Source organism: Sorex fumeus, unplaced genomic scaffold, assembly GCF_029834395.1.
Source record: "Sorex fumeus unplaced genomic scaffold, SorFum_2.1 ptg000189l, whole genome shotgun sequence".
In the NCBI taxonomy this organism is placed as follows: domain Eukaryota; kingdom Metazoa; phylum Chordata; class Mammalia; order Eulipotyphla; family Soricidae; genus Sorex; species Sorex fumeus.
The window spans coordinates 97,231-123,109 of record NW_026606246.1 but is presented as its reverse complement, the minus strand read 5'-3'; the positions used below and the strand labels follow the sequence as shown (position 1 = coordinate 123,109).

Below are 25,879 nucleotides of genomic sequence, written 5' to 3'. Positions count from 1 at the left end.
GTGCTCAGGGCTCCACGGCCCTCCGCGCCGCGGGGACAGCCCAGTTCCCGCGCGGTGCTGCTGCATCCGCTGCGCCCCCGGGGCCCCTCTGCCTCGCCGCGTCTGGGTCCGACCGAGCTCTTTAGAAGACCTCGGGGCGCAGAATGGGGCCCCCAGTTCAGTTTGCACTGGGTATCGTTAATAGACCAGTTTGGGGCACGGGGGCGGAGACTGAGCAGACACCTGCTTTGCACACGGCCGGCCCGGGTTCAGTACCCGGCACCGCCTATGGACCCGCGTGCCACGTCAGGCGTGAGCCCTGACCATCGCTTGGGGGGGGGGGGGGTCCAAAACAAAGCCAAGCGCTGGGCAGCAGAGACTTTACAGGGGACAGACAGGCGTTCGCCTGGCCTGCGGCCTGCCGTAGAGGGTCCCACCCTCAGTCTCAGCTGCTGCCCGGCTCGCCCCAGACCGGAAATCGGGACGCCTGGGCATCCCCCGTTTGGTCCCCGGGCCCCGGCAGGAATGGTCCAAGAGTGCAGAGCCAGGAGTAAGCCCAGCCTCGGTCTCAGCTCCTCGCTGGCCCCAGCCTCTCGCCGCTGCTTGTCCTATTTGCTGAGAAGAAGATCTGACTGGAGTGGGAGGTCGCATGGGACTGAGATAGCACGGCCCCCTGGCGCCACCAGGAGTGATTCCTGAGTGCAGGGGCATGCCTAAGCCTTGAGCACCCCTGTGTATGCCCCCGCCCCCACAAAAAAAGAGGTATGACTATGAGACTAGGCTGAGCACTGTGCAAGGAGCCATTAGGTAAAGTGTCGCCAGGCTCACCGGCAGCTGACAGGTGCTGGTGCCCATTAGCTGCGGGCCAGATGGGGCAGGCGGCACCCAGCTGACCTCCACATGTGAGCACAGGCCTGTCTCAGTCCTCCCTGGCAGAGGAGCCCTTGGGGTGCCTGCAGAGAGAGGGGGGAAGCCTGGGCTCTGCTCCCGCTGCTGGGGTCACAAGGATGAGGTGGGGGTTGCTGTCCCATAAGCTCAGGAGGCGGCTGGCCTGAGAATCCCGATCAGCTCGGGGGGGGTGGGGTGGACCAACAGCACTAAGGGTGGGGAGGAGCTGGCCAGGCTCGGAGGATTTCTGCAGCAAAGGGGGAAGGCAGCCGGGAACGGGGCGGGCAGCCCCGGGGAACCCCATCCCACCCCTCAACTCCCTCATTGTGGGAACATGGGGCTGAGCCAAGCTCAGCCGAGCTCCCACCCTCGGCTCCAAGGACCCCTCCAGGGCCACCCCCTCCTTGTGCGGCCCCGATAACCCCAGTCCCGGGCCGTGCGCGAGGCTGCTGAGATGGGTCAGGAACCTCAGGAGGAGGAAAGTCTCTTCCTCCCATGCAGCCGCCATCTCTGTTTTGAGTTTTCAGTCCTGTTCAGCCCCGAATGGGAGGGGCCCCTGACTGGAGTGAGGGGGGTGGGGGAGCCAGGTGAGGGTGCTTGGGGCTCCTTGGCCAGGTGGGAGCGTCCAGCCAGCTGAGGCTGTTTAAAGGCCTCGATCTGGGGGGGCAGAAGCCCCCATCACCTTGCTGGCACACCGTGTCCCTCTCGAGGAGTCTCCCGGAAGCCCTGTTTCTGGCCTTTTCCAGCTCCCCCATGCCGCCCACATCCCCTGGCTCGTGGCCGCACCTGAACCCTCCAGTGCCTGCCGGTGCCCCCACCTCCCCCATCTTCCCACCTTTGCCCACACTGGACCCAGGGGCACGGAGCATGGTCACACGTTCACAGGCGCTGGGTACTAGGACCTGGGAGCCGGGGGTCTGCGCTGTTCTGCCCACCCCAGGGCACCCCCTCGGCCCCTTTCTCTGTTCGCTGTTCACACACTCTCCATCTCCTGGCACGCCTGTCTGGAATCTTCTGGGCCTCCCTGTCAGGTGGGGGCAGGAGCCAGACCCCCGTGCTACCCCGGGGGTGCCCCTGACGCCCCCCAGCTCCTCCGTCTGCGCCCCCCCAGATGAAGGAGGAGCGCTTCCGGCAGCTGTTCGCCGCCTTCGGCACGCTCACCGACTGCAGCCTCAAGTTCACCAGAGACGGGAAGTTCCGCAAGTTCGGCTTCATCGGCTTCAAGTCCGAGGAGGAGGCGGCGGCCGCCCTGCGCCATTTCCACCGGACGTTCATCGGCACGGCCCGGGTCTCGGTGAGTCCGGCCGGGCGCCTGGGCCCCCTGTGCCCACCCGCAGCCCGGCTGTGCCGACCCCCACCTCCCGTTGAGGAGCACCTGCCTCACCGGCTTGCCCACCCGAAGGGCCAGTGCCCATGAGCACCGCGTACAACCCGGGGATGGAGCTAGAGAGGCCTTGCCCTTGGCCCCATGGCCAGCGGGCAGGCAGACAGGCCCCTCTAGGTCAGTGTCACCAGGCCTGGGGCCATAAGTACCAGGGGGTAATGAGAATAGAGGAGACAGCTTCTTTGTTCAGGCGCAGCCAGGAAGGCTTCCTGAAGGAGGAGGCTACCCCGTGTCCTTTACTTGCCTTTCATGGCTCTGATAAAGCACACGTGACACCAGTGATGAGAAGAAAGAGGGGGCCAGGTCCAGCCCGTGGCTCTCCCTAGAGTCCCTGACCCAGCTGTCTCTGGAGAGTGAGAGTCACAGCCTCCCCCAGACCCCACTCCCAACCCCCTCCCCAGCTGTCTCTGAGGGGTGAGAGCTATGTGCAGTCTCTTAGCAAACCTGGTTCCCCTGCTGGGCAGCAGGAGGGAGGGTGCTTATCCCACAGTGCTCTCCCAGCTGTTGCTTGTGGCTGTGCAACAGTACAGAACTGCTTGAGAAGCACAAAGGGGCAGGAGGACAGCCCCGCCTGCGTTCAGGGGGACTCACCAGCCCCCGAGGCAGCCCTTCCCGGGCTGCTCTTCCTCTCGCCCGACCCCCAGCCCCCTTGGGTGACTGAAGCCCAGACTCACGGCTCCCCAGAATCCGGACTGCCCCCCTGGCCTGGGCCGAAGCCACCTCCCAGAGCCGCTCAGAAATGCAGGCCGGCAGACCAGAGGCCCCGAGAAGCTTCTAGGAGCCGGCACGGGCGGCTCCAGTGTCTCCGCTCAGCCTCCCTCTCGCCCGCGCAGGTGGAGCTCTGCAAGGCCTTCGGGGACCCCAGCAAGCCACGAGCCTGGAGCAAGCATGCCCAGAAGCCCACCCCGGCTGAGCCCCCCTCGGGAGACACGGCCCCGGAGGCCCCCGTGGCGAGGAAGGTGCAGCCCCCAGGGCAGGGCAGGGCAGGGGGCGGCCGCAGGGTCCTGGAGGGGCCGTTCCCCTGGGCGCCCTTCCCTGGCCCCCCAGTCCCTTACCCACCGCATCCCGTCTTTCCCTTTCAGGGTGACAAGAAGAAGAAGGTGGTAGGAGAGCTGGAGCAGGTGAGGCCCAGCCTTGGGTGGGGGCCTCTGGGGGCGGGGCCAGGCTCAGGCTGGGGGCGGGGCCAAGCTCAGGCTGGGGTCCGGACCAAGCTGGGGGGCGAGGCCGGGCTCAGGGTCTGACCCCTCCAGCCCGGCCACCCCCAGCACCCCCCCTCGGCCCTCCTGACCCCAAGACCCTTCCCGCGCCACAGCTCCGGGGTGACAGCGAGTTCCGCGAGTTCGTGTCAGCCCACCAGAAGCGAGCACAGGCGGCCACGTGGGCCAACGACGCCCCAGACGCGGACACGGGGCCCCTGAAGGGCCAGGGCCGGCCATCCAGCGACTACCTCAACTTCGACTCGGACTCAGGGCAGGAGAGCGAGGAGGAGGAGGAGGAGGAGGCGGCGGCAGCCAGGGCTTCCTCAGGAGGTGAGGGGCACGCGGGGCGGGGGAGGCCGCCATCCACGGGCAGAGGTGCAGACAGAATCCACTGGATTTTGCTCGGTCTTTCCTGTTTCAAGGGGCTGCGGCTGGGGGGGTCCTGTGTGCTTCCCCACCCGTGGCAGGGCCCCCCCCGCGGGCAATCAGGGAAGGCCTCTCTGAGGAGGTGCAGGAGAGAGCCAGGCTGGACAGGCATCACAGCTCCTGTGTCCCGGCACAGCTCCTGTGTCCCGGCACAGCTGGGGTCGGGGTGTGTGGCAGTGGGTGAGGGGCCGGGGCTGGGCCTGGAGGGAAGAGGACAGGGGGTGCGGCTGGTGTCAGTGTCCCAATGCCGGGCTCACCCCCGCCTGCTCCTCCAGATGAGGCCGGCCCGGAGCGGGAGCTGAAGGCGGCAGCGCGGAAGGAGCTGTCGGACATGGAGTATCTGAGGGCCAAGGCCGTGCGCGCCCCGTCGCCCTCCTCCTCTTCCTCCTCCTCCTCGGGAGACGAGAGCGAGGACGAGGCGGTACACTCCGACAGTGAGGGCGCGGGGAGCCCCAACCAGGAGGAGGAGGAGGAGGAAGAAGAGGAGGAGGGGGGCGCCTGCCCGACCCCCACCCAGCAGGGCCCGACGAGCACAGGGGCCCCGCCCGGAAGTCGGAGGACCCAGGAGGCCCATGCCCAGGTGCGTGAGGGTCGGGGGTGACGGAGCTCGGGGTGGTGTGGGAGCCCCCAACACCCCTTCCTGCAGGACAGTTGAAGGTGGGGAGGACCAGGAACCTGGGACACCCCCCGTCCCTACCCTCTGACCCTCCCCGGGGGCCCCACCTGCTTCACCCCGCCCTCGGTGCCAACTTTTCCCCAGGCCGAGCAGCCGGCGCCCCCCAGGGAGCCCAGCACGCCCTACACGGTGAAGCTGCGAGGAGCCCCCTTCAGCGTCACAGAGGTGGGTGCTCCCAGGCCTCCAGGGGGGCTTCAGGCCTTGGCCCTTGCCCGTAGGACAGCCGAGTGGGTCCTGTTACAGCCAGTGGCTGGGGGGCGGGTGCTGGGAGGAGGGCTCAGTTCCTGGGGTCTGGGGGGGCTGCGGCCAGGGCGTTCCTGTCCCCACTGGCCAGAGGTGCCATCAGCCAAGGACTGTTGGAGTGTGACTTTCTGGCAGCGCTCAGGGTCCCTCCTGGGGGGGGGGGGGGGGCAGCCTGTCCCTCTCTGCCCGGCACTCCTGTCTCCCGGGCTCACGAGCCGGCCCATGGGTCCGAGACCCCCTTCAGGGCGCGGGCACCTGCCCAGCACCGCTGCCGCTGAGCCCTCCAACGTCTGGCTGAGTATCATCGAGTGCCCCCCACACACACACACACACCTGCATGGCCCCCCAGGAAACGGCATGGAGGGCGTCGCTGTTTCTGTTGGAGCGGGGACGTGGGGTGCTGGGGAGGGAGGAGCCTCGTGGGGCCTCCGGGGTGCAGCCCCAGCCCCGGTCTTCGCCTCACTGTGGGGCTGGGGGGCGCTTTTCCTGGGCAGAAAAACGTGGTGGAGTTCCTGGCCCCCCTGAAGCCCGCGGCCATCCGCATCGTGAGGAACGCACACGGGAACAAGACAGGTGAGGTGGGGAGGACGGGGAGTGGGGGGCTCAGGGAAGAAGGACGAAGAGTCAGGGAGGATGGAGAGGAGGAGAGCACAGGGAGTCGGGGGCTTGGAGGGAGACAATCGGGGGGACGGGGAGTCGGGGAGAGAGCACAGGAGTCGGGGGAGGGAGGACGGAGAGCTGGGGTGGATCCAGGAGGTATTTTCCAGCGGGGGGGAGGGGGGCTGGAATTCACAGCCCCGCCTTTGCTCACGTCCCCGTCCTCCCCGTCCTCTCCCATCCGCTCTTCCCCTGCCCGGCCCCTCAGGGTACGTCTTCGTGGACCTGCACAGCGAGGAGGACGTGAGGAAAGCGCTGAAGTGCCACCGGGCATACATGGGTACGGGGGCGCCCACTCCCCCCTCTGGACCCCGTTGCAGGGGGCAAGGGGCGCAGGGGTCCTCCAGGAGAGCCGCCCAGGGGGTGGTTTCGGACAGACCCACGGGGGCTGCCTAGAGGGGCCCCAGCATGGAGCGTGCCCGGCCCTTGGCCCACTCAGGAGGCCCCTGTGGCCCGGCTAGTGGCCTGGTGTGGGTTCCGGGGCTCTGCGGGGGCTGCTTTGCAGTGGGCCGTGCCTCCACCTCCCCGGGCAGGGCGGCAGGCGGGGCCAGGAACGCTCCAGAACTCAGGACGCCTGAGCCGTAGCACGGCGGCCAGGGTGACTGCCTGCCCGTGGCCGGCCTGAGGCTGAGCCCGGCACCCCATATGGTCCCACCCCGGGATTGGTCCCTGAGCACCTCCAGGTGTGACCCCCCCCAAGCCGGAGCACAACCCAAAGAGTCAGGAGCTGGCCGCTGGGCCGGGGCAGCCCTGGACAGGCTCCGCCTTGCGGCTGCACCCACCCCTCACGGCTGCCTCCTCCCCAGGTGGGCGCTACATCGAGGTGTTCCGGGAGCAGAGCGCCCCCGCCCCCAAGGGACCCCCACGTGGTGGCACCAAGGCCTGGGCGGGCCGGACGCTGGGGGAGCACGAGGAGGAGGAGGACCTGGCCGACTCGGGCCGGCTCTTCGTGCGCAACCTGCCCTACACCAGCTCCGAGGAGGACCTGCAGGGCCTCTTCTCCGCCTACGGTGCGCTGCGCCCACCCTCCCCGCCCTCCCCACGCACCCCCCCATGCCCTGCCCCCCTCCCCTGCCCTCTCCGCCCTCCCCGTGCTGGGCTTCCCCTCCCCACATGCCTTCCGCTCTGCGCCAGACCCAGCGGGTCCAGCTCACCTGTTGGCCCTCGCCGCCCTGTGTCCTGGCGTGGGGGGCCCGTGGGCGACCAGCGCGTGGGGCGGGGGATGGGAGAGATGAGCTGGAGCCCGAGGACGCCTCCATGTCCGGGCCTGGCAGGGTGGCGGGGGACCCCTCTGCCGCTGTCCCTGATCGGGGGTGGGGGGACCCAGCGCCTCAGGGCACCCCTTCATCTGCCGTCCCCCGTCCCCCCAGGGCCCCTGTCCGAACTCCACTACCCCATCGACAGCCTGACCAAGAAGCCCAAGGGCTTCGCCTTCGTCACCTTCATGTTCCCCGAGCACGCGGTGAAGGCCTACGCCGAGGTGGACGGCCGCGTGTTCCAGGTGCCCGGGGCGAGAGTGTCAGGGTGTGGGGCTGGAGTGATAGCACAGCGGGTAGGGCGTTTGCCTAACATGCAGCCGACCTGGGTTCGATTCCAGCATCCCATATGGTTCCCCAAGCACCGCCAGGAGGAACCCCTGAGCATCGCTGGGTGTGACCCAAAAAGCAAAAATAAAAGGTGTCGGGTGTGCACACCCAGCACCCAGCTACGCACACACATACACACGTGCACGCTTTGTACACAAGCTCACACACACACAGGCTACATATGCTTTACACGCACGCGCACACACACGCATGCTTTATACACATGCTCATACACATACAAACTATACATGCTTTACACACAAGCTGCACGCACATACTACACATGCTTTGCACACACTACACACGCATGCGTCATACACATGCTAATACATACACATGCTTTACACACATGTTCGTATGCGCGTGCTACACACGCCCACTTTACACACACGCATACATACACATTCACGCTTTACTCACACTTCACACCCTGCGGCGGGGGGCACCCCCGCTGGCCTGCTGCTAGCCAGCAGGGGCCCTGGGCCTCTCCGGTGGGGGCAGGAGGGGAGCTTCGTGGCTGATGCTGGCCCCGGGGTCCCGGCCCCCACCCCGCCCCCACCCATTCCCTCCTGGTCCCCCCCAGTAGGAAGGCGGGGAGTTCCCACAGTTCCCCCCACACCCCATCCCCATCACAGCACCCCCAGTGCCCATCGGCCTGACCCCCGGCCCCTGGCCCGCACCCGCAGGGCAGGATGCTGCACGTGCTGCCGTCCACCATCAAGAAGGAGCCAGGCGAGGAGGCCGACGGCACCGGCACGTCCTCGTACAAGAAGAAGAAGGAGCAGAAGGAGAAGGCGGCCAGTTCCAGGTCTGCCCCGACCCTTGACCCAGGCGGGAGGCAGCGTGCCCGGCCAAGCCGTGTCACGCCCTGGCTGTCTCGCGGGTGGGGGAGGTGGCGGCTGTCCCTGACACCCCGCGGCCTCTGCCCGCAGCTCCCACAACTGGAACACGCTGTTCATGGGCCCCAACGCCGTGGCCGACGCCATCGCGCAGAAGTACAGCGCCACCAAGAGCCAAGTGTTCGACCACGTGAGCGCCACCCCCCTCCTGCCACTGGTATAGGGGTTGGGGGCGTCCAGCCCCTGTCCCGGGCGGGCTGGCTCTGGTGGTGCTCAGAGCTGACCCCTCCCACCCACCAGCCCTGCGCTCAGTCACAGCGCTCACTGCCAGCTGTCCCCTCTGCCCACGTTGTCTGACTGTCCTGGGGAGACACGTGTGTGTGCACATGCATGCGTGGGCGGTGGGGTCGGAGGTCAGGCGCTTCTGCAGGACAAGGTCACCAGGGCCAAGGATGCAGAGCTCAGAGGAGTTGGGGGGAGGGGGGGACATAAGCCCCGAGTCTCCTGGGCCGAAGCTCCCGCGGGCGGGTGCAGGTGTGGCTGTGAGGGTCCTCCGGGCTCAGTCCCTCCCCCTCCCCCCCTAGGAGGGCAAGGGCAGCGTGGCCGTCCGCGTGGCCCTGGGCGAGACGCAGCTCGTGCAGGAAGTGCGCCGCTTCCTGCTGGACCACGGGGTCTGCCTGGACGCCTTCAGCCAGGTGAGTGCTCCGGGGGCCGGGTGGCTCGGGCCATGGGGACAGTCCCCCAACCCGTGCCCTCACCGCCACAGGCCGCGGCCGAGCGCAGCCGGACGGTGATCCTGGTGAAGAACCTGCCAGCCGGCACGCTGCCCTCGGAGCTGCGTGACACCTTCGGGCGCTTCGGCAGCCTGGGCCGGGTGCTGCTGCCCGAGGGTGGCGTCACGGCCATCGTGGAGTTCCTGGAGGCCCTGGAGGCCCGCAAGGCCTTCCGGCAGCTGGCCTACGCCAAGGTAGGGACCCCAGCGCCTGGCATCCCCCGCCCTAGCGCCTGGCCTGGGCTCCCAGGTGCCCACTCAGCCCCATTCCGCCTCAGCCCGGCCAGCGCCCGATGCCCCCCCCACTTCCTCCATGTCCTCCCTGTCTAAGGCACCGCACCCCCAGGCCTCAGTCTCACCATGTCCCCCGTCCCGCCTACCACCGCCCCATCTACAGCCTGGCGGGCTCTCAGTTCACCATCTCCCCTCCCTGCTCTCCCCCAGTTCCACCACGTCCCCCTGTACCTGGAGTGGGCCCCGATGGGTGTCTTCTCCGACTCGGCCCCTCCGAAGAAGGAGCCCCGAGACCCAGCAGCGGAGCCTTCTGGGAAGGACGGGGCTCGGGCAGACACAGGTTGGTGCCCCCGGGCGCGGGCAGGGGGCTGTGTTGGCTGCTGGGAAGCCCCTTCTGCCCAGACGCCTGCCAAGAACAGCTCCCGAACTGGAAGGTCGGACTTGGGAACCGGCTTCTGGCTGCTGCTGGCTGCCCGTCCCAGGGCTGCCATCGGAGCCGAAGATAGCGGGGCGACAGGGGGGCTGGGTGGCGGCATTTGCAAAGGTGGGGAGCACGGTGACCACGTGAAGACGGTACCTGCTCTAGGCACCCAATGGTGTTGCCTGAAATGTGATTTCTGATTCCAGTCGTGGTTTCAGCCAAGGACCACCCCCCCCACACACACACACACAGAGTCACACATCCCGCAGTGATCCTAGTGCCAGGGCGGTGGTTGTCAGTGGCACATGTCCAGGTGCTGGGCTGGAGGGCGTGGCCCAGCACATCCCCTTCTCTTTCAGGCAGGCCCAAGCAGGACAGAGTGTCCCCTGCCCCCTTGAGTCTCAGCGCCCATGCAGTAGGGGTAGGGACATTTTGCACCTCACTTCATGGATTTGTTCTTTTGGGGGGAAGCAGCACAAGCCCATGAGATCCCAGAAAGTGAGACCCCAGCGTCGGGAGGAGCAGATGACGTGCCCACCAAGACGGAGGTGCAGGAGGAGGAGGAGGAGGAGGAAGAGGAGGAAGAGGAGGAGAGCCAGCCCGGGTGCACCCTCTTCATTAAGAACCTCAACTTCAACACCACGGAGGAGACGCTAAAGACGGTGCGTGGGGTCCCAGTGGAGCAACCCTCCGCCAAGTTCCCCGGCAGCCCCCCACCAAGACTTGGCGTCCCCAGAGCCAGGGTGGGGGGCCTGGTCGCAGGGGGTCTGGGTCCCCGGAGACCAGGGTGAGACGCGGGCTCCGTGGCATTCACCAGCCAGAGGGCATTCAGGGCCCTGAGTGAGGTCGGGGAGGGAGGGGCAGCGCCCCGGCTTTCAGTGTGGGGGGCCCTGCTGGTGCCGGGGTGCTGGGTGGCCCCGAGCAAGGTGGGGGTGAAGCGGTTTTTCCAGAGCAAAGTGGGCAGAGAAGGGCCCTGGTGGGCAGAATCGGGGTCTGTGCAAAGGAATGGGTTGGGGGTTGGGGTGGGGGGCTGTGTGCTGGGGGCTCAGTGGTCAGCTCTCGGGAGGTACGTGGTGGCGCTGTCCGAGGTGCTGAGCACGCTGGTCACTATGCTTGGCAGACGCCTGCTGCCCACACGGCACTTCTTATAGGTTAGTTTGGTTTGGGGTCACACCCAGCAATGCTCAGGGGTTCCTCCTGGCTCTGCACTCAGGAATCACTCCTGGCAGTGCTCAGGGGACCCTATGGAATGCTGGGAATCGAACCCCGGTCGGCCACGTGCAAGGCCAACGCCCTCCCTGCTGGACTGTCGCTCCAGTGGTTTGAGCCTGTGCCAGCTCGGCCTCTGGCTCTGGAGAGGGGCCGTAATGGTCTCTCCCTCCTGGGCCCACGGGGACTGGCGGAGCGGACACAGCCCAGGACTCAGGGCAGGAGCCCATTTCCTCCAGCCCACAACACCCCCCCTGCCCACCCTGACCCCCCACCCCACCCCTGGGACCCCGACCTACCACTCACGCCTGACCTTTGCAGGTGTTTTCCAAAGCGGGGGCTGTGAAGAGCTGCTCCGTGTCCAGGAAGAAGAACAAAGCAGGTACTCCTGACCCCACCCTCTGGGGGGCCTTCAGGGCGGGAACAGGACTTAGAGGGCTGCTGTCTGGGCGCGATTCTGGAAGCTTCCGGCCTAAGACTGGGGCATGTGAGGATGGTTCCTTCTGAGGCCGGGAAGCTCATTGACTGATGCCGGAGCTGAGACTTTTCCCAGAAGGAGCCGGGGGGAGGAGAGAAGACGGAGCATTTGCGGGGGGCTCTGTGCCCGCCCGGCGCTGTCCCCCAGTCACCTCTGCAGCCCCTCCCCCACTCTTCCAGGGGCGCTGCTGTCCATGGGGTTCGGGTTCGTGCAGTACAAGAAGCCAGAGCAGGCCCAGAAGGCGCTCAAGCAGCTGCAGGTAACGGGGGCCTTGGCCGCACCCTGGGGGACACTTGGGAAGCAAGTGGGCGGGGGGGGGCCTGTCCCCCGAAACCAAACCGAAGCATAGGCCAGTCCCCAGCAGGGCAGCCCAGCTCCGAGGGGGAAACGGGCTAGGGACTGCTCTGCCCCCTTCCTGGGGCACACGCTGGTGACTGGCACAGATGCCCTCGGCGGGCAGAGGGGCCCGCTGCCCCCACTGGCGTGACCCTGCCGATGACGGGCTGTGTTTTATGGGGGGCTTCAGGGATCACCGGGAGTGATTCTGCTAGTGCCGGGCTCCACCCCAAGGGACTGGCTGGCATCTAACCCCATGTGGGCAGCAGGGCCACTGCCACTTGGATGCTTCTAGACCCCACGGAGGACCTTAAGCCTCCCCCCAATCCCTATCCACTGCCCGTCTGTCCCATATCTGCCCATCCACTGCCCACCCTTCCCCCACCTGCCCGTCCACTACCCCTTCATCCCCCGCTTGCCCATCCACTGCCTGCCTGGGAACCACATGCAGCCAGGGCCAGCTCAGGCTCTGGCAGGCACCAGAGGCCGGGCCCACCCGCAGCTGCCAGGAAAAGCCGCCCCCAGGGGGTAGCCCAGGGTTCAGTTTCTTCGGGGACTGAGGGAGGAGTCGTCTGTCTGTCCCCCAGGGCCACGTCGTGGATGGCCACCAGCTGGAACTGAGGATCTCGGAGCGGGCCACTAAGTAAGTGACCCCCCTGCGTGTCCTGGGTCAGACCCTATGGGTGTGGGTGGGACGTGTCACCCTCACGGGCAGGTGGAGGCCCCAGGTCCCGAGGGGTGACCTAAGCCTGTGCCCAGATCCCAGAGGCCAGAGGGGACATGGGGAAGGTCGGGCAGTGTGAGGGGCCCCCGGGTCCCCAGATAGGAGGTCCTGGGCCCCCTCCGTGATGAGGGGGCTGGGGGCAGGTGCCCAGGGCCAGGGGACGCTCTGAGCCAGGATCCTGAGCCCGTGCCCCCCGCCCAGGCCAGCCCTGACGACCGCGCGGAAGAAGCAGGTGTCCCGGAAGCAGACAGGCTCCAAGATCCTGGTGCGGAACATCCCCTTCCAGGCCGACCGGCGGGAGATCCGCGAGCTGTTCAGGTGGGCCACGCGGGCCGCGGGTGTGTGTGCTTGTGTCTGCGCACATGTGTCTGCATGTGTGTGTGCATGTGTGTATGTGTGCTTTGTGTGTGCGCATGCATGCGCCTGTGTGTGCATGTGTGTCTGTGTGAGTGGGTCTATGTGCGTGTGTGTGTGTGTGCAACAGACGGGAGAGCCATACACTGTTTAGGTCCCGGCCGCTTAGAGCACGCGTGTGCAGGGGTGCAGGGAAGCGGCCGCGGGGGCGTGACAGTCCCACAGGGGCCAGACTGGGCCCTCCCCAGGGCCTTGGGCTGCTGCCCGCTTCGCTCCCGCGTGTGGAGAGAAGCCCCTGCCGCCATCCTGTCCGAGGGCTGCGGGAACAGGCCCACAGGCGCTGTGCTGGCCCCTCGGGCTGGGACCACCCGCCCCCTGCCCTGGGGTTCTCTCGTTCTCACTGCTGCCGGCGGGGCCGGAACAGAGGGTGGGGGTCCTGCTCAGCGCATGGGGGCCCCTCCGTGAGCCTCAGGTCAGGCCCCAGCTACCACCCAGGCCCCGCACGCTCGGGTCAGGGAGCAGGCTGGGGGCTGGAGACCGGGAGGAGCCGCAGTCAAGTCTCGGGGAGGCCGGGATGATCTCTATGGGGCTAGGGCACTGGCCCGAAGGGCTCCGCTCATGCTTGGCCTGCGGGAGACCTGGGTTCAGTCCCCAGCACTGAGCACTGTGCCAGGCATAGCCCCGAGCACTGGGCCTGGAGCAACCCCGAGCCCTGGGTCAGGAATAGCCGCGTCCTTTGCTGCCCCTGCTGATGCCCTCGGAGAATCTGAGTCCCTGGGCAGCCTCGTCGCAGGGAGAGGGGCAGGGGCTGGGGCCTGGGGGAGGGCGCGTGCCCCCACCCCTAGGGAGACGCACCTCAACCCGGCAGCCCAGTGTGGGCTCGTTGGCATGTGCTGACGAGTCACAGAAATACAACCAAGAGCAGCCATGTCAGGAGGGGCTTGTGCCAAGCAGCATGTGCAGAGGGGACAGTGCCGGAGGCTGGAGGAGGAGGGGTGTCAGTGTCCGTGTCCTGGGCAACAGGAGGGAGCGCCCGCCCCCGCGTCCACTGAGAGCTTCCCCTGGTCTTTCCTCACCCGCCGTTGTCCCCACATGTTCTCATCTGCCCTGGAAACGGGGTTGGGGTTGGAGGGAGCAGGGCGGGGCCTCTTGGAGGCGCCCCCTCACCGCACTAGGCGGTGGTGGGTTTGTGGGGGGGGGAACACTGTGGGGCCTTCCCCATGGAGGACAGCAGGGGGCGCTGCAGGCCTTCTTGCGAGCCGACTCTGGGCCGGGAGGAAATCCAGTTTCAGACAAAGCCAGTGGCTGCAGAGGTCAGTCAGGGCCCTGGCCAGCATCACTGCGCGGGGTGGGGGGCACCTGTGGGCTTGTCCCTGGAGGGGAAACCGCAGCTCCCGGGAGCTGGACTGGGCCCCCGCTACCCCTCGCCCCACACTGCCTCTCCTGCAGGAGACTGGGCTGCCGGGCCAGGAGGGGCCCCGGGCGTCTGCAGGGGGGGGCTCCCTCCCCTGCGACCTCCTGGGTCCCCCCCCATCCCCGTGTGTCCAGCGCAGCCTGTCCCCCTGCACGTGTCTGGACCCCACACTTCCAGGCTCCTGGCCATGTTTGTGTGGGGGTGGGGAGGGGGGTTCTGGCTCTTGGGGTTCGTGGAGGGGGCTGCGCCCACGTCTGGACAGTGTCCCCTCCCTGACCGCTCTCTTCTGGGGGTGCTTCTGGTGTGCAACCCTCTTCTTTTTTTCCTTTTTTGGGCCTTAGGCCGCAGCCGGTGGTGCTCAGGGATCACTCCTGGTAGGGCTTGGGGGACCCTCTGGGGTCCCGGGATGGAACCCTGGTCAGCTGTGTGCAGGCAAAAAAGCCCCTTGACCCGGGGCCAATACCCAGCCCATGGCAGAGGGTCTCTCAGACAGGACCAGGGCTGCATGTCCTGGGGACAGGCACTGGGTGCCCTGGCCACCCCCGGGCGGCTAGCTGGACCAGCAGGGGACCATGTGCCTCCGTCCCTCCCGCCCGAGTCCCTGCAACCTCTATCTCCACCCCCGTCCCCCACCCGGGCAGTCGGTCCCGACTCCGCTTCACAGCAGAAAAACCCCATGTGGGTTCCTCAGATATATGCTGATGGGCGGGAGATGCCGGGATGGGTTACAGAAATGGGTGACGGGGGCACGAGGGGGACCCACGGCCTCCTGAGTCCGTGAAAGGCCAGAGGTGGGTCCACTCCGGCACCCGCTCCCAGTCTGCACTCAGCCGCCCGCACCCCACCCCACCCCACCGAGGGATTGGACCTGGGTTCCCCGGGCAGAGCTGGGCCTTACCACAGTCTCCATCACCGGGAGAATCAGCCACGACGCTGGCCCCAGAGGCTTCTGGGCAGGAACAGCCCCAGCCCCCAGCTCAGGGGTTTCCTCCAGAGACGCCCTCCCCGCCCACTGTGGGGGCGCAAATTTCCTTCTTCACTTTGGGGGTTTGGCACCACCCCCAGCTGTGCCCAGACTTCCTCCTGGCTCTGTGCTCAGGGGTCACTGCTGGCTGTCGGGACCCCTTTGGGCCCCCCTCAGCCCTCTGCACCCCAACCCACCTGCCCTGGACAGGCTCCTACCGCTGTTCCACCTCCCCCTGGAGGGGCGCCGCTGCGGGGTGCCCCCCGCCGCCCCCCGGCTCTGTGCAGACAGACAGGCATGGTGAGGCGCGGGAGAAAGCGCGGGCCGGGCCCTGTGTCCCCACAGGCTGCTAGACAGCGACTGACCCCACCCAGCCGGGTTGCCACCCACGGGCTCCATCAGACCAGCCCCTGCGTCTCCGCACAGCGGCCCTCGGGGCTCAGATCTGTTCTGGGAGGGACACGGGGTGGGGCGGCAGTCTTCCATTTGGAGCTGGGATGCGGGCAGTGAGGCCCTGCTCCCTGGAGTGACCGGAGCTTCTCCCCAGCCCCCACAGGCCCCCGGGGAGCCGGGGCTGGGGGGCAGCAGCGGGCCCAGCTCACGACGACGAGTCACTCATTTGTGTCTCATTTTCAGTTATTATCGGGCCGCCGGGCGTGAGAGTATTTTGACAGCAGCTGTCAGCGAGGTGCAAGCGGCTGTCAGCACCTGCGATTGGCTGCAGGCGCTGGGGCTGCGCGAGGGCCGAGCCCACCCCCCCACCCCTGCCCCTCCCAGAACGCCGGACAGCCACCTGCCTGCACCCCGACCCGTAGCCCCCAGCCTGCACTGTCTGCCCCTGCCTGCCCCCTGCCTGCACTCTCTGACCCTCTGCCTGCACCCCTGCCTGCTCCCTGCCTGCCCGGCACAGCCCGCCCCCGCCTCACTAGCCTGTGAGCTGGAGCTTTCTACCTCAGCTGGCCCTCCACACCCTCCTGCTGGCCCTCCCGCTGCCCCATCCCCGCCCCCTGGGCACGCCTCCTCTTTCTGGCCACGCCCATCCCGCTGACCCCGCCCCTGCCGCTGGCCACGCCCCCTCCAAGGCCCCGCCAGCTGCAGGCCCTGGTCTATCCGGGACCTGGGGACCCGGTCCTCGCGCCTGTTCTCCCTCCTTCCCTTCACGGCGGGATTAGTCCGTGGGAGCCCGCCCAAAATTGCTGGCAGCTGGCCCTGGTTCCCTAACTTCCTGGGGGAAAGTCATGGGGGTGGTCGCCCACCCCCACCCCCTGTGCCTGTCTCCCTTCTCCACGGGCCCATTGGAGCCGCAGCCCAGCTGTGCCCAAGGGGGATAGGGGAGCACCGAGCCTGGACTGGAGGTAGTCCCACCCACAGCCCCGCGCTCAGGGGCACGGGCGAGGAAGTGAGGTTTGAGGGTCCTGGGCCGCGGGGGCGGGCAGAGGGCCCGTCCCCCCTCCTGTCCTGAGTGCCCCCTCCTTGGCGCTTGAGGGCACGGTGGGCTCCCGATGGAGTTGGGGGACCCTTGTCAAGATTGAGGTGCCATGCCCGGCAGAGCTGGCGTGCAGGTACGGAGTGGCCTGGCCACTCGGGGGTGATGACAAGGTTGAGGGGGTCCGGGAGGCTGAGCCCGAGGAGGCTGGGGCCGAGGGCTGCGCCCCGGCAGTTAACAGAGCCCCCGGGGGGTGGCAGGGGGAGGTTCTGGGTCGGTCACAGTGCCCACCAGAGCCCAGGCAGCAGGAGAGGGCCGTGGGGTCTGGTGGCAGAAAGGCAGGGCACCCTCTGGATTGGGACTGGGGCCTCTTTCTGGGGTTGCTGTTTGGTCTGTTCCCAGCGTGGGCCCCGGGGAGGGCTCCCATGGTGGGCAGCTGTCCCTGTTCACCAGGACAAGCACTGGGCATATCTGACCCCGTGCCAGGGTGCCCCATTGCGGGGCAGGCTGATGAGTTGGGGGGCAGGAGGGCTGGTCTGAGGGTGGCGGCAGACTCAGTAAGGGAAGCCCCGATCCCAGTGGGCACAGAGAAGGCGGCTTCCTGTTGATTTGGGGGCCTCGTGGTGGACCCTGAGGTGTTTCGGGGGGACTCCTGGCTCTGTGCTCAGGGGCGGGGCAGGGACTGACCCACCTTCCCATATCTCAGCCTCAGGAGGAGTTCCTTAGGAGGAAGAGGAAGGAATGAATAAGCAGTCTGGCCAGTTGTGGGGCCAGTACTTGAAGCGCCAGGGTGGGTGGCGGTCTTTTTTCTCTCTCCCAAAACACGAACGAGACTAATGTATAGCCACACACGTGTCCCTTCCATATGTGTGGTTGGGGGCGCCCTCTGGAGGCCCCAGCCATCTGGGTATGGTCAGCGTGCGGTGCCGGGAATCCCAGTGGTGTTCAGGGGTCTCTCTCCCCACCTGTTGATGCCCGTGGGCTGGACCCCACCAGCTGCCAGGGAGTGTCCGGGGCCTCCTTGTCGAGACCCTGAGCCCAGGCCTCGGGCTCTTGTTTCTGGCCGGTCTCCTTCCTCCCCTGTGGGTGCCGGGGTGCCCATCCCGGCCATTCGGCACCAGGCCTGGATGCAGTGACGCCCCCCACCCCAGCACCGAGTAACCCCTCAGAGTTACTGGCCCAGTCTGGGAGCTGGAGGTGAGCCCCCTCTTCTCGGAGGTAGCTGCAGGGCTGCCGTGATGCTTCCCTGCTTTCCCGGCCCTGGGTGGCGCCGGCTCCATGCCCTGCGTTTCCAGAGCCACGGGTGTGTGGACCACCGGCGGGCATGAGGCGGAGCAGGACGTGGGCGCGGGGACTGCCGGGCCGGCTCCGGCCAGCGCTCGAGGAGGAAGGCAGGTTTCTTCCTCCTTTTTCCCTTTTTCTCTCATTTCCTGCGCTGAGGGTCGGACACCAGAGGGTGTTAAATTGGATCTGAATGTCCACCTCTGGCTGACCACATTCTTGTAACGATTTCATTAGCCTGAATTATCCACTTTATTTTCTTGTAATGGGATTAGCTGTGCTCGAGGCGCCTGCAGGCCGGCGGGGCGGGCGTCTGTTGTGTCTCTCGTTACCCCGTCTGGGGCTAGAGGTGAGACACCCGCCCCCAGGGGAGAAGGCGCCCGGGGGTGTCCCAGGCGGCACCCAGGGCACCTCTCGCTCTGGGCCCCAGCACCACGCGGGCACAGGTGTTGGACACACCTAGCTCGTCGTGGGCTGGCTCCCGCCTGCACCCGTCAGCTAGCAGGGGCGGCCGAACCCGACAGGCACCCGAAGGTCTCTCAGGCCCAGGAGCCTTAGGAAAGGAATCTGTGACTGAGAAGGGTGCGTGCTGGTGATTCCCGCCAGTAGGCCCAGCCAGGGTGGCAAGCTCCCCAGCTCCTGGGCCTCGGTTTCCCCGCAGGTGGTGTGGTCACCCCAGGGACTGCTGTCAGCAGGGCCGTGAACACTTGACCCACCAAGCACATCCTTCCAAATCAGTTTCTTTTCTAAGGATTTCAGGGCATCCCTATCCAGGGGAGCTGCTGGTCCTTTATCAGCTAGGGGTGTGTGGGGGGGGGATTAGAATAACCTGCAGAGGCTTTGCGCCCCCCACCCTCACCTCTGACCCTCCCCAGCCTACAAAGCACCTGCTTATAATTAGCGGGAGGCCATGCCCCTTCCGGTCGGAGCTCAGTCTGCCCAGACCTGGTCCCTGGACTGCCTGGCACCCAGGCAGGGTTCGCGCAGTGCAACCGCCCCGTGAGATCGCAAACCATGTACGGGGGTCGGGAGTAGTGGGGGTCGTAAGCTGCCGGCTGGGTGGCGTCACCTATGTCTTCGGAACTTTGGGCCAGCAGGAGGCTATGTGTCCTCTCCCGGGGGCACGTGACGGAGATCGAGGTCCCCCGGGGGTGTAGAGACCGCTTTGCGGAATGGGTCCACCTGCGCCCAGCTCCCAGGGCCCCGCCCCGGCTCTGCGCCCCTAAGGGGCCTGGAGGGGGGGCACAGACCCCAGGAAAGGCTCCCAGGCGCAGCCACGCGGCTCTTGCGGCCCCCAGGGGCACAGTGCCAGGGGTGTCCGGGCTGTCCCGACAGAAGGGAGACCCTTATGCAGGATGCCTGGGGAAGCCTCTTGGGAGTGGGGTCCTACTCACGCCTCATCCGGCCGCTGTTCCCGCCCGGGCCCCCGGGTGCCCGCCGGCTGGCTGTACCCCAGCAGGGGACGTAGGTGGGGTCGCTGGCACCTCCAGATCCGCGGGGCCGGCAGCAGGCGGGTCTGGGCCGTGCCCACCCCCCAGCTGGGTGCCAGCGCTCGGAGGGCGGGGTGCCCGGCACACCCCCAGCAGGCGCACCCTTTTCCGGAAGCAGCGCGCACAGCCCCCACACGGGCCCTCGGGAAGCGGTGGACCTGGTCTGGGCGCGCGTTTGGGGGGGGGCGGCTGCATTTAGGGGAGATGCGCGCGCCCGTGCTCGCGCGTGCCTCTGCCCGAGCGCGCGCGTGCCGTGCGCCCCCACCCCGGGCCTGCGCACAGACGCGCTTTGCATGCGGGGGCTTGTTTATGAGGCCCGGGTGGTAATTGGCTTGCCTGGCGCTACACCTGGGTGCCCCCCACCCGGCCCCCCTCCCCCCCCCCGCCGCACCTCGCAAGAAATTAGAAACGTGACAACAAACTCTAGCCCCCCGTCCCCCGTGCGCCCCCCCACCCCAGTCCCGGGCTGGGGGTGGGCCGCGGCGGTGCGTGGGCGTGATTGGCGAACCCGGGGTGAATGAAATAATTGGAAAAGTGAGGTGTGAGTTGGTTACTGACAGGCGAGGGGGGTGGCTGCTTAAAAGCCGAGCGTGCCCTCCCTCTTCGCAGCTTCGGATACAGTAATTGCTATTTTGTGGTTCCTATTATCTGCACAGTGGGGGGTGGCCGCAGCGTCTTCCCCTGCGGGCCGCCCAGCCTGGGCCCGGCCAGTTCCTGGGTGCCGGGGACCCCCTTCCCCTCGGGCACCCCCCCCCAGGTGACCCTGCTCCAAACATCCGTCCCGGAGGCGCCCCTAGAAGCCCCGGCGCTTGGCAGTCAGATAAGAGCCTTAATAACGGCCGGTGTTTATACGGCGCTTATCTCCAAGGAGCTAAAGGTACTTCATCGATTTTCCTGCATCCCCAGCCTATTTTTCTCCCCTCCGTTTTAATTTTGCAATATCTCCCCGAGATCATTAGGCTCGGCCTCCCGGTGCCCACCAGGCCCACGGCACCACCTCCGCCAGGGTGGACGTCGAGCTGGCCGGGCTTTGGGGTCCAGGGCCATGGGAGGGACGGTGTGACCAGCGGCGTCCTGTCTGGCCCTCGGCTGCCGTTGAGCTGTTGACCCTGTGAGGTCCAGGACACCCCTGACCCCCGCAAGTCCTCCGCAGTGGCCTGTCCTTCCCTGGGCCGACAGGGAGCGGGGTACTCACTACTCCCTCGGCTGGCTGCACCCCTGCAAGCTGATCAGGGTTAGAAGCAGCTTCTCATCTCCCCGTGGTCCAATGGGGGTGTTTGTCCGGAGCCCCCACTGGTCCCCCAGCTGCCTGGATGGGGTCCCCAGACCCCCCTGCCGAGCTCCCCACCCAGCGCAGACCCTCCCCCGCCCCTCGGGATGGACACCCTCTGCTCCCAGAGAGGGAGGGCCTAGGCAGCTCCTCCCGGAACTTAGGGGCCATGGAGGGTCGGGGGGCAGACCCGGAACCTGCTGCCCAGGCCTCCTTTGCTGCCCTCCACAACCTGTCAGGGGCCGTGGGTGAATCGCGACCCCGCTCAGCCCTTGTGGCTGTCCCCTGTCACCCGCCCCCAGCCTCCCCCTTCACGCCTGCAGGGGCCGTTGAAGCCTTGGCAGGGGCAAGTGTCCTGCGGCCACTGGGCTCCCAGGATTTGCCTTCTAGCCCTGCCCTGTAGGAGCAAGAAGCACCACCTGCCTGGCCTCGGTTTCCCCCGTGTCAGAGGGGCATGGGCTGGTGTGGGCAGCTGTCTGTCTGTCTGTCTGCTTTCCCGGCTGAGGCCCCGACAGTACCAGGTGGTCGACCCCATGGGGGTAGCGTGGGCTGCTTGCTGCATCCTGAATGTAGGCGGCGGGGGGGGGGGGGGGGGCGTGAGCAGCCCACCCCCCGTGCTCAGACCTCAGAGCCCGGTCAGCCCCTCAACCCCATTTGCGTGCCCTGCTGGCCGGCCCAGGCCTGTGACCCTGGGGGTCTCCCAACCCAGTCTCGGCTGCTGTGGGGCGGCTCCGCCTTTAGGTGGCAGGAGAAGGCCAGGCTGGCAGCCTCTGCTCCTCCCACCGGCCCTCACCTTCCCGCGTGCCAGGCCGCGGGGTCCCGGCACCAGCCTGGCCAGCCGGGAGAGACCAGTGGGGCTCCACCCCCATCCTGCCCGGCCCGAGAGCGCGGGGCTGCGGAGGCGTGCCCGTCCATCCCGAGGCCTCATCACGCGGCCTCCGGGCGCCGTCCTGCCGGCAGAAATTGGGCCGGCCAATGCCTGGTCATGCGGCCAAGCTGCGGGTTCACGCCTCGGCGCCGGCTGCTCTCATTTCATGAGCCCGCGTGGGGGGGAGGGGGCGGGGGGCAACCCCCCCTCCCGCAGCCCCCCAGACGGCGCGCGCGTGAGTGGGCGCCCGGCGGTGTGCCGATTTTCAAATCAAACCATCCCTCTCTCCAGATGCCGCGCACATTAAATATTTATCGGCCGCGATTCGTGCGTATGTATTTGATAAATGGGCGTCAGGACACGGACGGGGCCGGGCGGGGGAGCGAGGAGAGCCAGGCGGGCTTTTGTCCAGGAATTTCTCAGGTGTGTCTGCGGGGAGAGCTGGAGAAGGGGGCTCCCGGGGACACGGGGAGCCTTGGCCTCCAGCGCTTTGGTGCTTCACAGTGTCCAGCCGCTGTCCCGAGGGGGAGGAGGGGGTTTGGCGGGGAGGGGGCCTTCCGTCCTGGGGAAAGGGGCTCCTGCTGGCTCGTCCAGCCCAGGAGGCCGCCTGGCGAGGCAGGAGACCCCGGGACCCTCCGAGCCGAGCCTGCCAGCCCTGCGTTCAGGGCTGCCCCCGCTGCGGCCCCCCGCGCCCACCCTTGCGATCTTCCCCCCGCGAGCACCGAGGCCTGCCAGGAACCGCGGCGAATCTCCCCAACCTGGTCCCCTGCCTGGGCACCCCCCACCCCAAGTCACCGGGGGAGTGGCCGGGGGCGTGGGGGTTCCAGGGAGACACGCGTGGGAGGGCCTCCCGCCACCTCAGTTCTCAGGCCTCTGTTTGCTTTTCTTTCTAGCACCTTCGGAGAGCTGAAAACCGTCCGTTTGCCCAAGAAGCTGGCGGGGACGGGCGCCCACCGGGGCTTCGGCTTCGTGGATTTCCTCACTAAACAGGATGCTAAGGTGAGCCGGCGAGGAGCAGCTCTGTCTGTGTGTGCGTCTGTCTGTCCGTCCCGCAGAGCCGGGGTGGGGGGCGTCGCTCACCCCATCTTCCCCCTGCCTGGGAAACTTCAGAGCGGTTTGGGGCTGGGACAGGGCCACAGCCCTCGGCCTTGAGCACACCGGGCGCGTGGACGACGCCCTAGGGGACAGCCCGGGACGCAGCTGTGGCCTTTGTGGGCCCTGGGAACGGCCGGGCTGGAGCGCCAGCGCCGCATCGACACCTTTGTCTTGGCGTCTCGCACTCAAGTGCCCGTTGTGTTGACGCGTGGCCGCCTCCGCCCACACAGCTGCCCCCGCCGCCCCCCTGGCAGGGAGTCCCTGCGGCTTCCGCTGGGGTGCACAGAGGGGCTGTCCCTCGGAGCAGGCAGGAGGGACCCCGGTGCCGCCTCCCCGGCCCCCAGCCTCTCCTGGCCCGGGCAGCGCCCTCTGCTGTCCTCCCGGCGAAGGGGGCCAGGCCACCACTGCCCAGCCCAGGGCCACGCCTTGTTGGAGTCGCTGGAAGCGGGTTTTCAAAGCTTCGGGCCCAGCTGGACCCAGCTGGTGACTGACTGCCTGTGTGCCTCAGTTTCCCACCATAGCAGGGGGACGCTGTCTGTCACCAAGCTGCAGGCGGGTTCTCAGACCCGGGGAGAGAGGGCAGATGGCCCGCCTGGCCGCCTCTCCCCGCTCCTCCCACTGCCCAGTCCCTGGTGGACGCCCTCGGCAGGACAGGGCCCAGTGACACCCCTGGCGCCACGGGCCAGCCCGGCTACTGCCGGACGTGATCCGTGTACGTACACACACACACACACACACGTACACCCGTCTTGCTTTCTGGCCTCCAGAGATGCCAGTCCCCGCCCCTCCCCCCCCCCCACCGGCCCTCAGAGTCTTGGCAGATTCTCCATATTGGGTGTTTTTTGTTTGTCTGGTTTGGAGGTTTTGGGTCGTTGTTTTTGGGCCACACCCAGCTGTGCTCAGGGCTGACCTCAGCTCTGCACTCAGGAATGACTCCTGGTGGTGCTCAGGGGACCCTATGGGATGCCGGGGATCGATCCCGGGGCGGTCACCAGCACGGCAGACGCCCTCCCCACTGTGCTGCGACTCCAGCCCGAGATTCTCCACGTTGTGTTTCTCATCCTTCGGGCGGGCGTGCGTGGGGGGGCGAGCGCCCCGCAGGGACCCGAGATCCGCAGTCTTGGGGCGGAACTGCCCCGGCTAGGCTGAGCGCCCCTCTGCCCTCCGCACCCGCTGGCCCTCCCGGAGGCCACCCCACTCTCCAGCCCTGGTGGTGAAGCCACCCGCGGGCAGGGCAGGGTGGGGCGGGAGAGGGAGTGAACGGGGACCAAAGCCACCTGTACACGGGAAAGTCGTGCCGGACTGAAGCAGGCTGGACTCCCAGCACAGTGCTCCTCCCCAGCGTCACCCGAGACCCCAGCCAGCCCCCGTGTAGGGCCAGGAGGGAGCGTGTGCCCTGCGGCTGGGGAGCCCCCGTGCCGCCACCCACCCCCCAGAGCCCCTTTCTCCATGACCCACCCGGGGTCGGCACAGACCCCACCGGAATGAGAATCCCGGGGTGGCCGGAGCACGTGGACACACGCAACACGTCACACATGTCTCGCTCACGCACCACACATGCGTACATCGCACAGACACGCCACTCCCATGTCACGTAGTCAGACACATCACAAGTATGCACCGAAACACACACCCCACACATATCCTTCGCCACATATGCACCTTCGCACCCACCCGTCTGTCTGTCTCCCCCCCCCCCCCCCCCCCGTCCTCCACTGGGCCCGTGGGTGCACCCCGCCTGTCCCTGTCTCCACAGGCTCTTCCCAGGCTGTGTCGGGGCCGGCACCGGCCACCCGCCCTCGGCTGGCCTTGGTGTGTCGCCCCCCACCCCCCACAGTGAGGAGCCCCAGATGGCCACCGCCCGAGTTCAGGGTCTTCCTGGGCTGCTTCTGTGCTCACAAAGGCCTCAGTGGCCGCTTCTGTCGGCTCACGGTCATGCCCGACTCCGGGGGCACAGCCCTGGGCACCCGCAGACACGTTCTCGGTGCTCAGTGCTTAGTGCTGGGGTGCTGGGCCGTGGATGCGAGGGGGAACTTAACGCTGCCCCTCGGCTCTGGGAGACCCAGGGCAGGAGCCCTTGGCGGACAGAGAAACGGAGGCTCCGAGGACAGAAGCCACTGCCCGGCCTGTCCAGCAGAACGGGGACCCCCCACACACACGCATGCGCGCGTGCGCGCACACACACACACACACACACACACGCTCATGGATCTCACCGGCAAGCCCTGTACTCAGGCCAGGCCACAGGCCAGGCCACACCCACCCTGCGGTGCCCCCTTCAGTGGAGTCCTCTGCCCCCCCCCATGTGCCACCTTTGACCCATCAGAGGGACCGTGCTCAGGACACAGGCTTGGGGGCCAGCTGCCCCTCAGAACGGGTGCTGGGGACAAAGGCACGGAGGGAGGCGGGGGCGTCTCCGCCCTCGGCCTTGGAGGGCCCTGGAGAGGGGCCCTTGGTGCCTGGGTCAGGCCCCCAGCAGGGTGGCCCAGGAGGCCAACTCAGCTCCTGCCCGCATGGGGCAGCTGGTCGGGGCCAGAAGGGGACGCATGCAGCCCCCAGGGGGCCCCCACCTCGGAGGCGCGCGCCTGCCCCTTTAATTCCCCCCCAGCACCCCCCCCCCCCCCCCCGCCTCTTTGTACTTGGCAGTTGCAGCTGGTTTTATTTGCCGCCACGGCTGTTGTTTTAAAAGGTCTATTTTCACATGGAATGTTATCCAATTAGCAGAGCGATGTGTCGGCTTAAATAAACACTTGCGGGGAGCAGCAGTGGGGGACAGGATGGCGGCGGGCAGGCAGGCGGAGCCCCGCGCCCTGCGGCAAAGCGCCAGGCTCCCTGGCGGGCCCCACCCCGAGCCCAGCGTCCCCGGCTCAGCCCCATGGCGCACGCGGCCAGGCGCGGCCTCGGTGCCGGGGCGGGGGGGGGGGGGGGTGCGGTGGGCATCAGTCTCTGTGCCCAGGGTCTCAGCCTGGCCGGGCCCCTGAGCGAGATCCTAGTGGCCAGAGCAAAGCACGAGGGACCGAGCCTGCGGGCCGGGCTGGGCTGTGCCTCCTCGGGGACACTGAGTCGGCCAGCCTGTGGGCACCCAGCCCGGCACGTGGTAAGGAGGACGGGTTTCCTGGGTGTGTGTTCACCCCCTGGTGCCCAAGGCACGGCCATCCTGGGCAGGGCACAGCATTGGGGCTGCCCAGAGCCCGGGGGCTGTCACCCATACAGCTTTGTTCCCCAGGCATTGCCTGACCGACTGCAGACACAAGGACGGGAGGTCTGGTCCCCACCCCTGGGTCTCAGGGACGAGGATCTGGGCCCACTCCCGGGTCTCAGGGACAGGGTCTGGGGCCCACTCTCGGGTCTCGGGGTTGGGCCATCTGGGGTCCCCACTGGGGTTGTGCGGTGGGTGTGGGCCTCTGGACTTGTCCAGGGTCAAAGAGGTGCTTGCCCTGCCCTCTGGGTGCAGATGCAGCCCTCCCTGAGGTGGGTGGGAGACTCTGGCCTCTCAGAACCTGAGGCGTCGGGGCCCATCACCTGCTGAGCTGAGTGGGGCCTCGTGCCGGTCCTGCCTCCCCCCCACCACCCACACCAGGTTTGATCTGCCTCATTTCCTTGGCATGGTGCCCCCACCCCCGCCCTCCTCCGGGCAGGGCCCAGCCCCCGGCCAGCACGTCCTTG

General features: G+C 67.6%; 1 protein-coding gene across 1 annotated transcript in view; it reads left to right on the top strand.

Moving 5' to 3' along the window:
- RBM19 (RNA binding motif protein 19) overlaps positions 1 to 25,879 on the top strand; it is a 37,456-nt gene that overhangs the window by 227 nt on the left and 11,350 nt on the right. Inside the window, exons 2-22 of the mRNA XM_056107997.1 lie at positions 1,979 to 2,161; positions 3,085 to 3,210; positions 3,334 to 3,372; positions 3,564 to 3,780; positions 4,152 to 4,456; positions 4,637 to 4,717; positions 5,290 to 5,368; positions 5,661 to 5,732; positions 6,259 to 6,462; positions 6,823 to 6,953; positions 7,725 to 7,846; positions 7,971 to 8,067; positions 8,462 to 8,572; positions 8,644 to 8,844; positions 9,094 to 9,223; positions 9,779 to 9,966; positions 10,835 to 10,895; positions 11,171 to 11,250; positions 11,915 to 11,970; positions 12,253 to 12,369; positions 22,012 to 22,117. Coding sequence (XP_055963972.1) covers positions 1,979 to 2,161; positions 3,085 to 3,210; positions 3,334 to 3,372; positions 3,564 to 3,780; positions 4,152 to 4,456; positions 4,637 to 4,717; positions 5,290 to 5,368; positions 5,661 to 5,732; positions 6,259 to 6,462; positions 6,823 to 6,953; positions 7,725 to 7,846; positions 7,971 to 8,067; positions 8,462 to 8,572; positions 8,644 to 8,844; positions 9,094 to 9,223; positions 9,779 to 9,966; positions 10,835 to 10,895; positions 11,171 to 11,250; positions 11,915 to 11,970; positions 12,253 to 12,369; positions 22,012 to 22,117 — 2,706 coding nt within the window. The remainder of the gene's footprint in view (positions 1 to 1,978; positions 2,162 to 3,084; positions 3,211 to 3,333; positions 3,373 to 3,563; positions 3,781 to 4,151; positions 4,457 to 4,636; positions 4,718 to 5,289; positions 5,369 to 5,660; positions 5,733 to 6,258; positions 6,463 to 6,822; positions 6,954 to 7,724; positions 7,847 to 7,970; positions 8,068 to 8,461; positions 8,573 to 8,643; positions 8,845 to 9,093; positions 9,224 to 9,778; positions 9,967 to 10,834; positions 10,896 to 11,170; positions 11,251 to 11,914; positions 11,971 to 12,252; positions 12,370 to 22,011; positions 22,118 to 25,879) is intronic.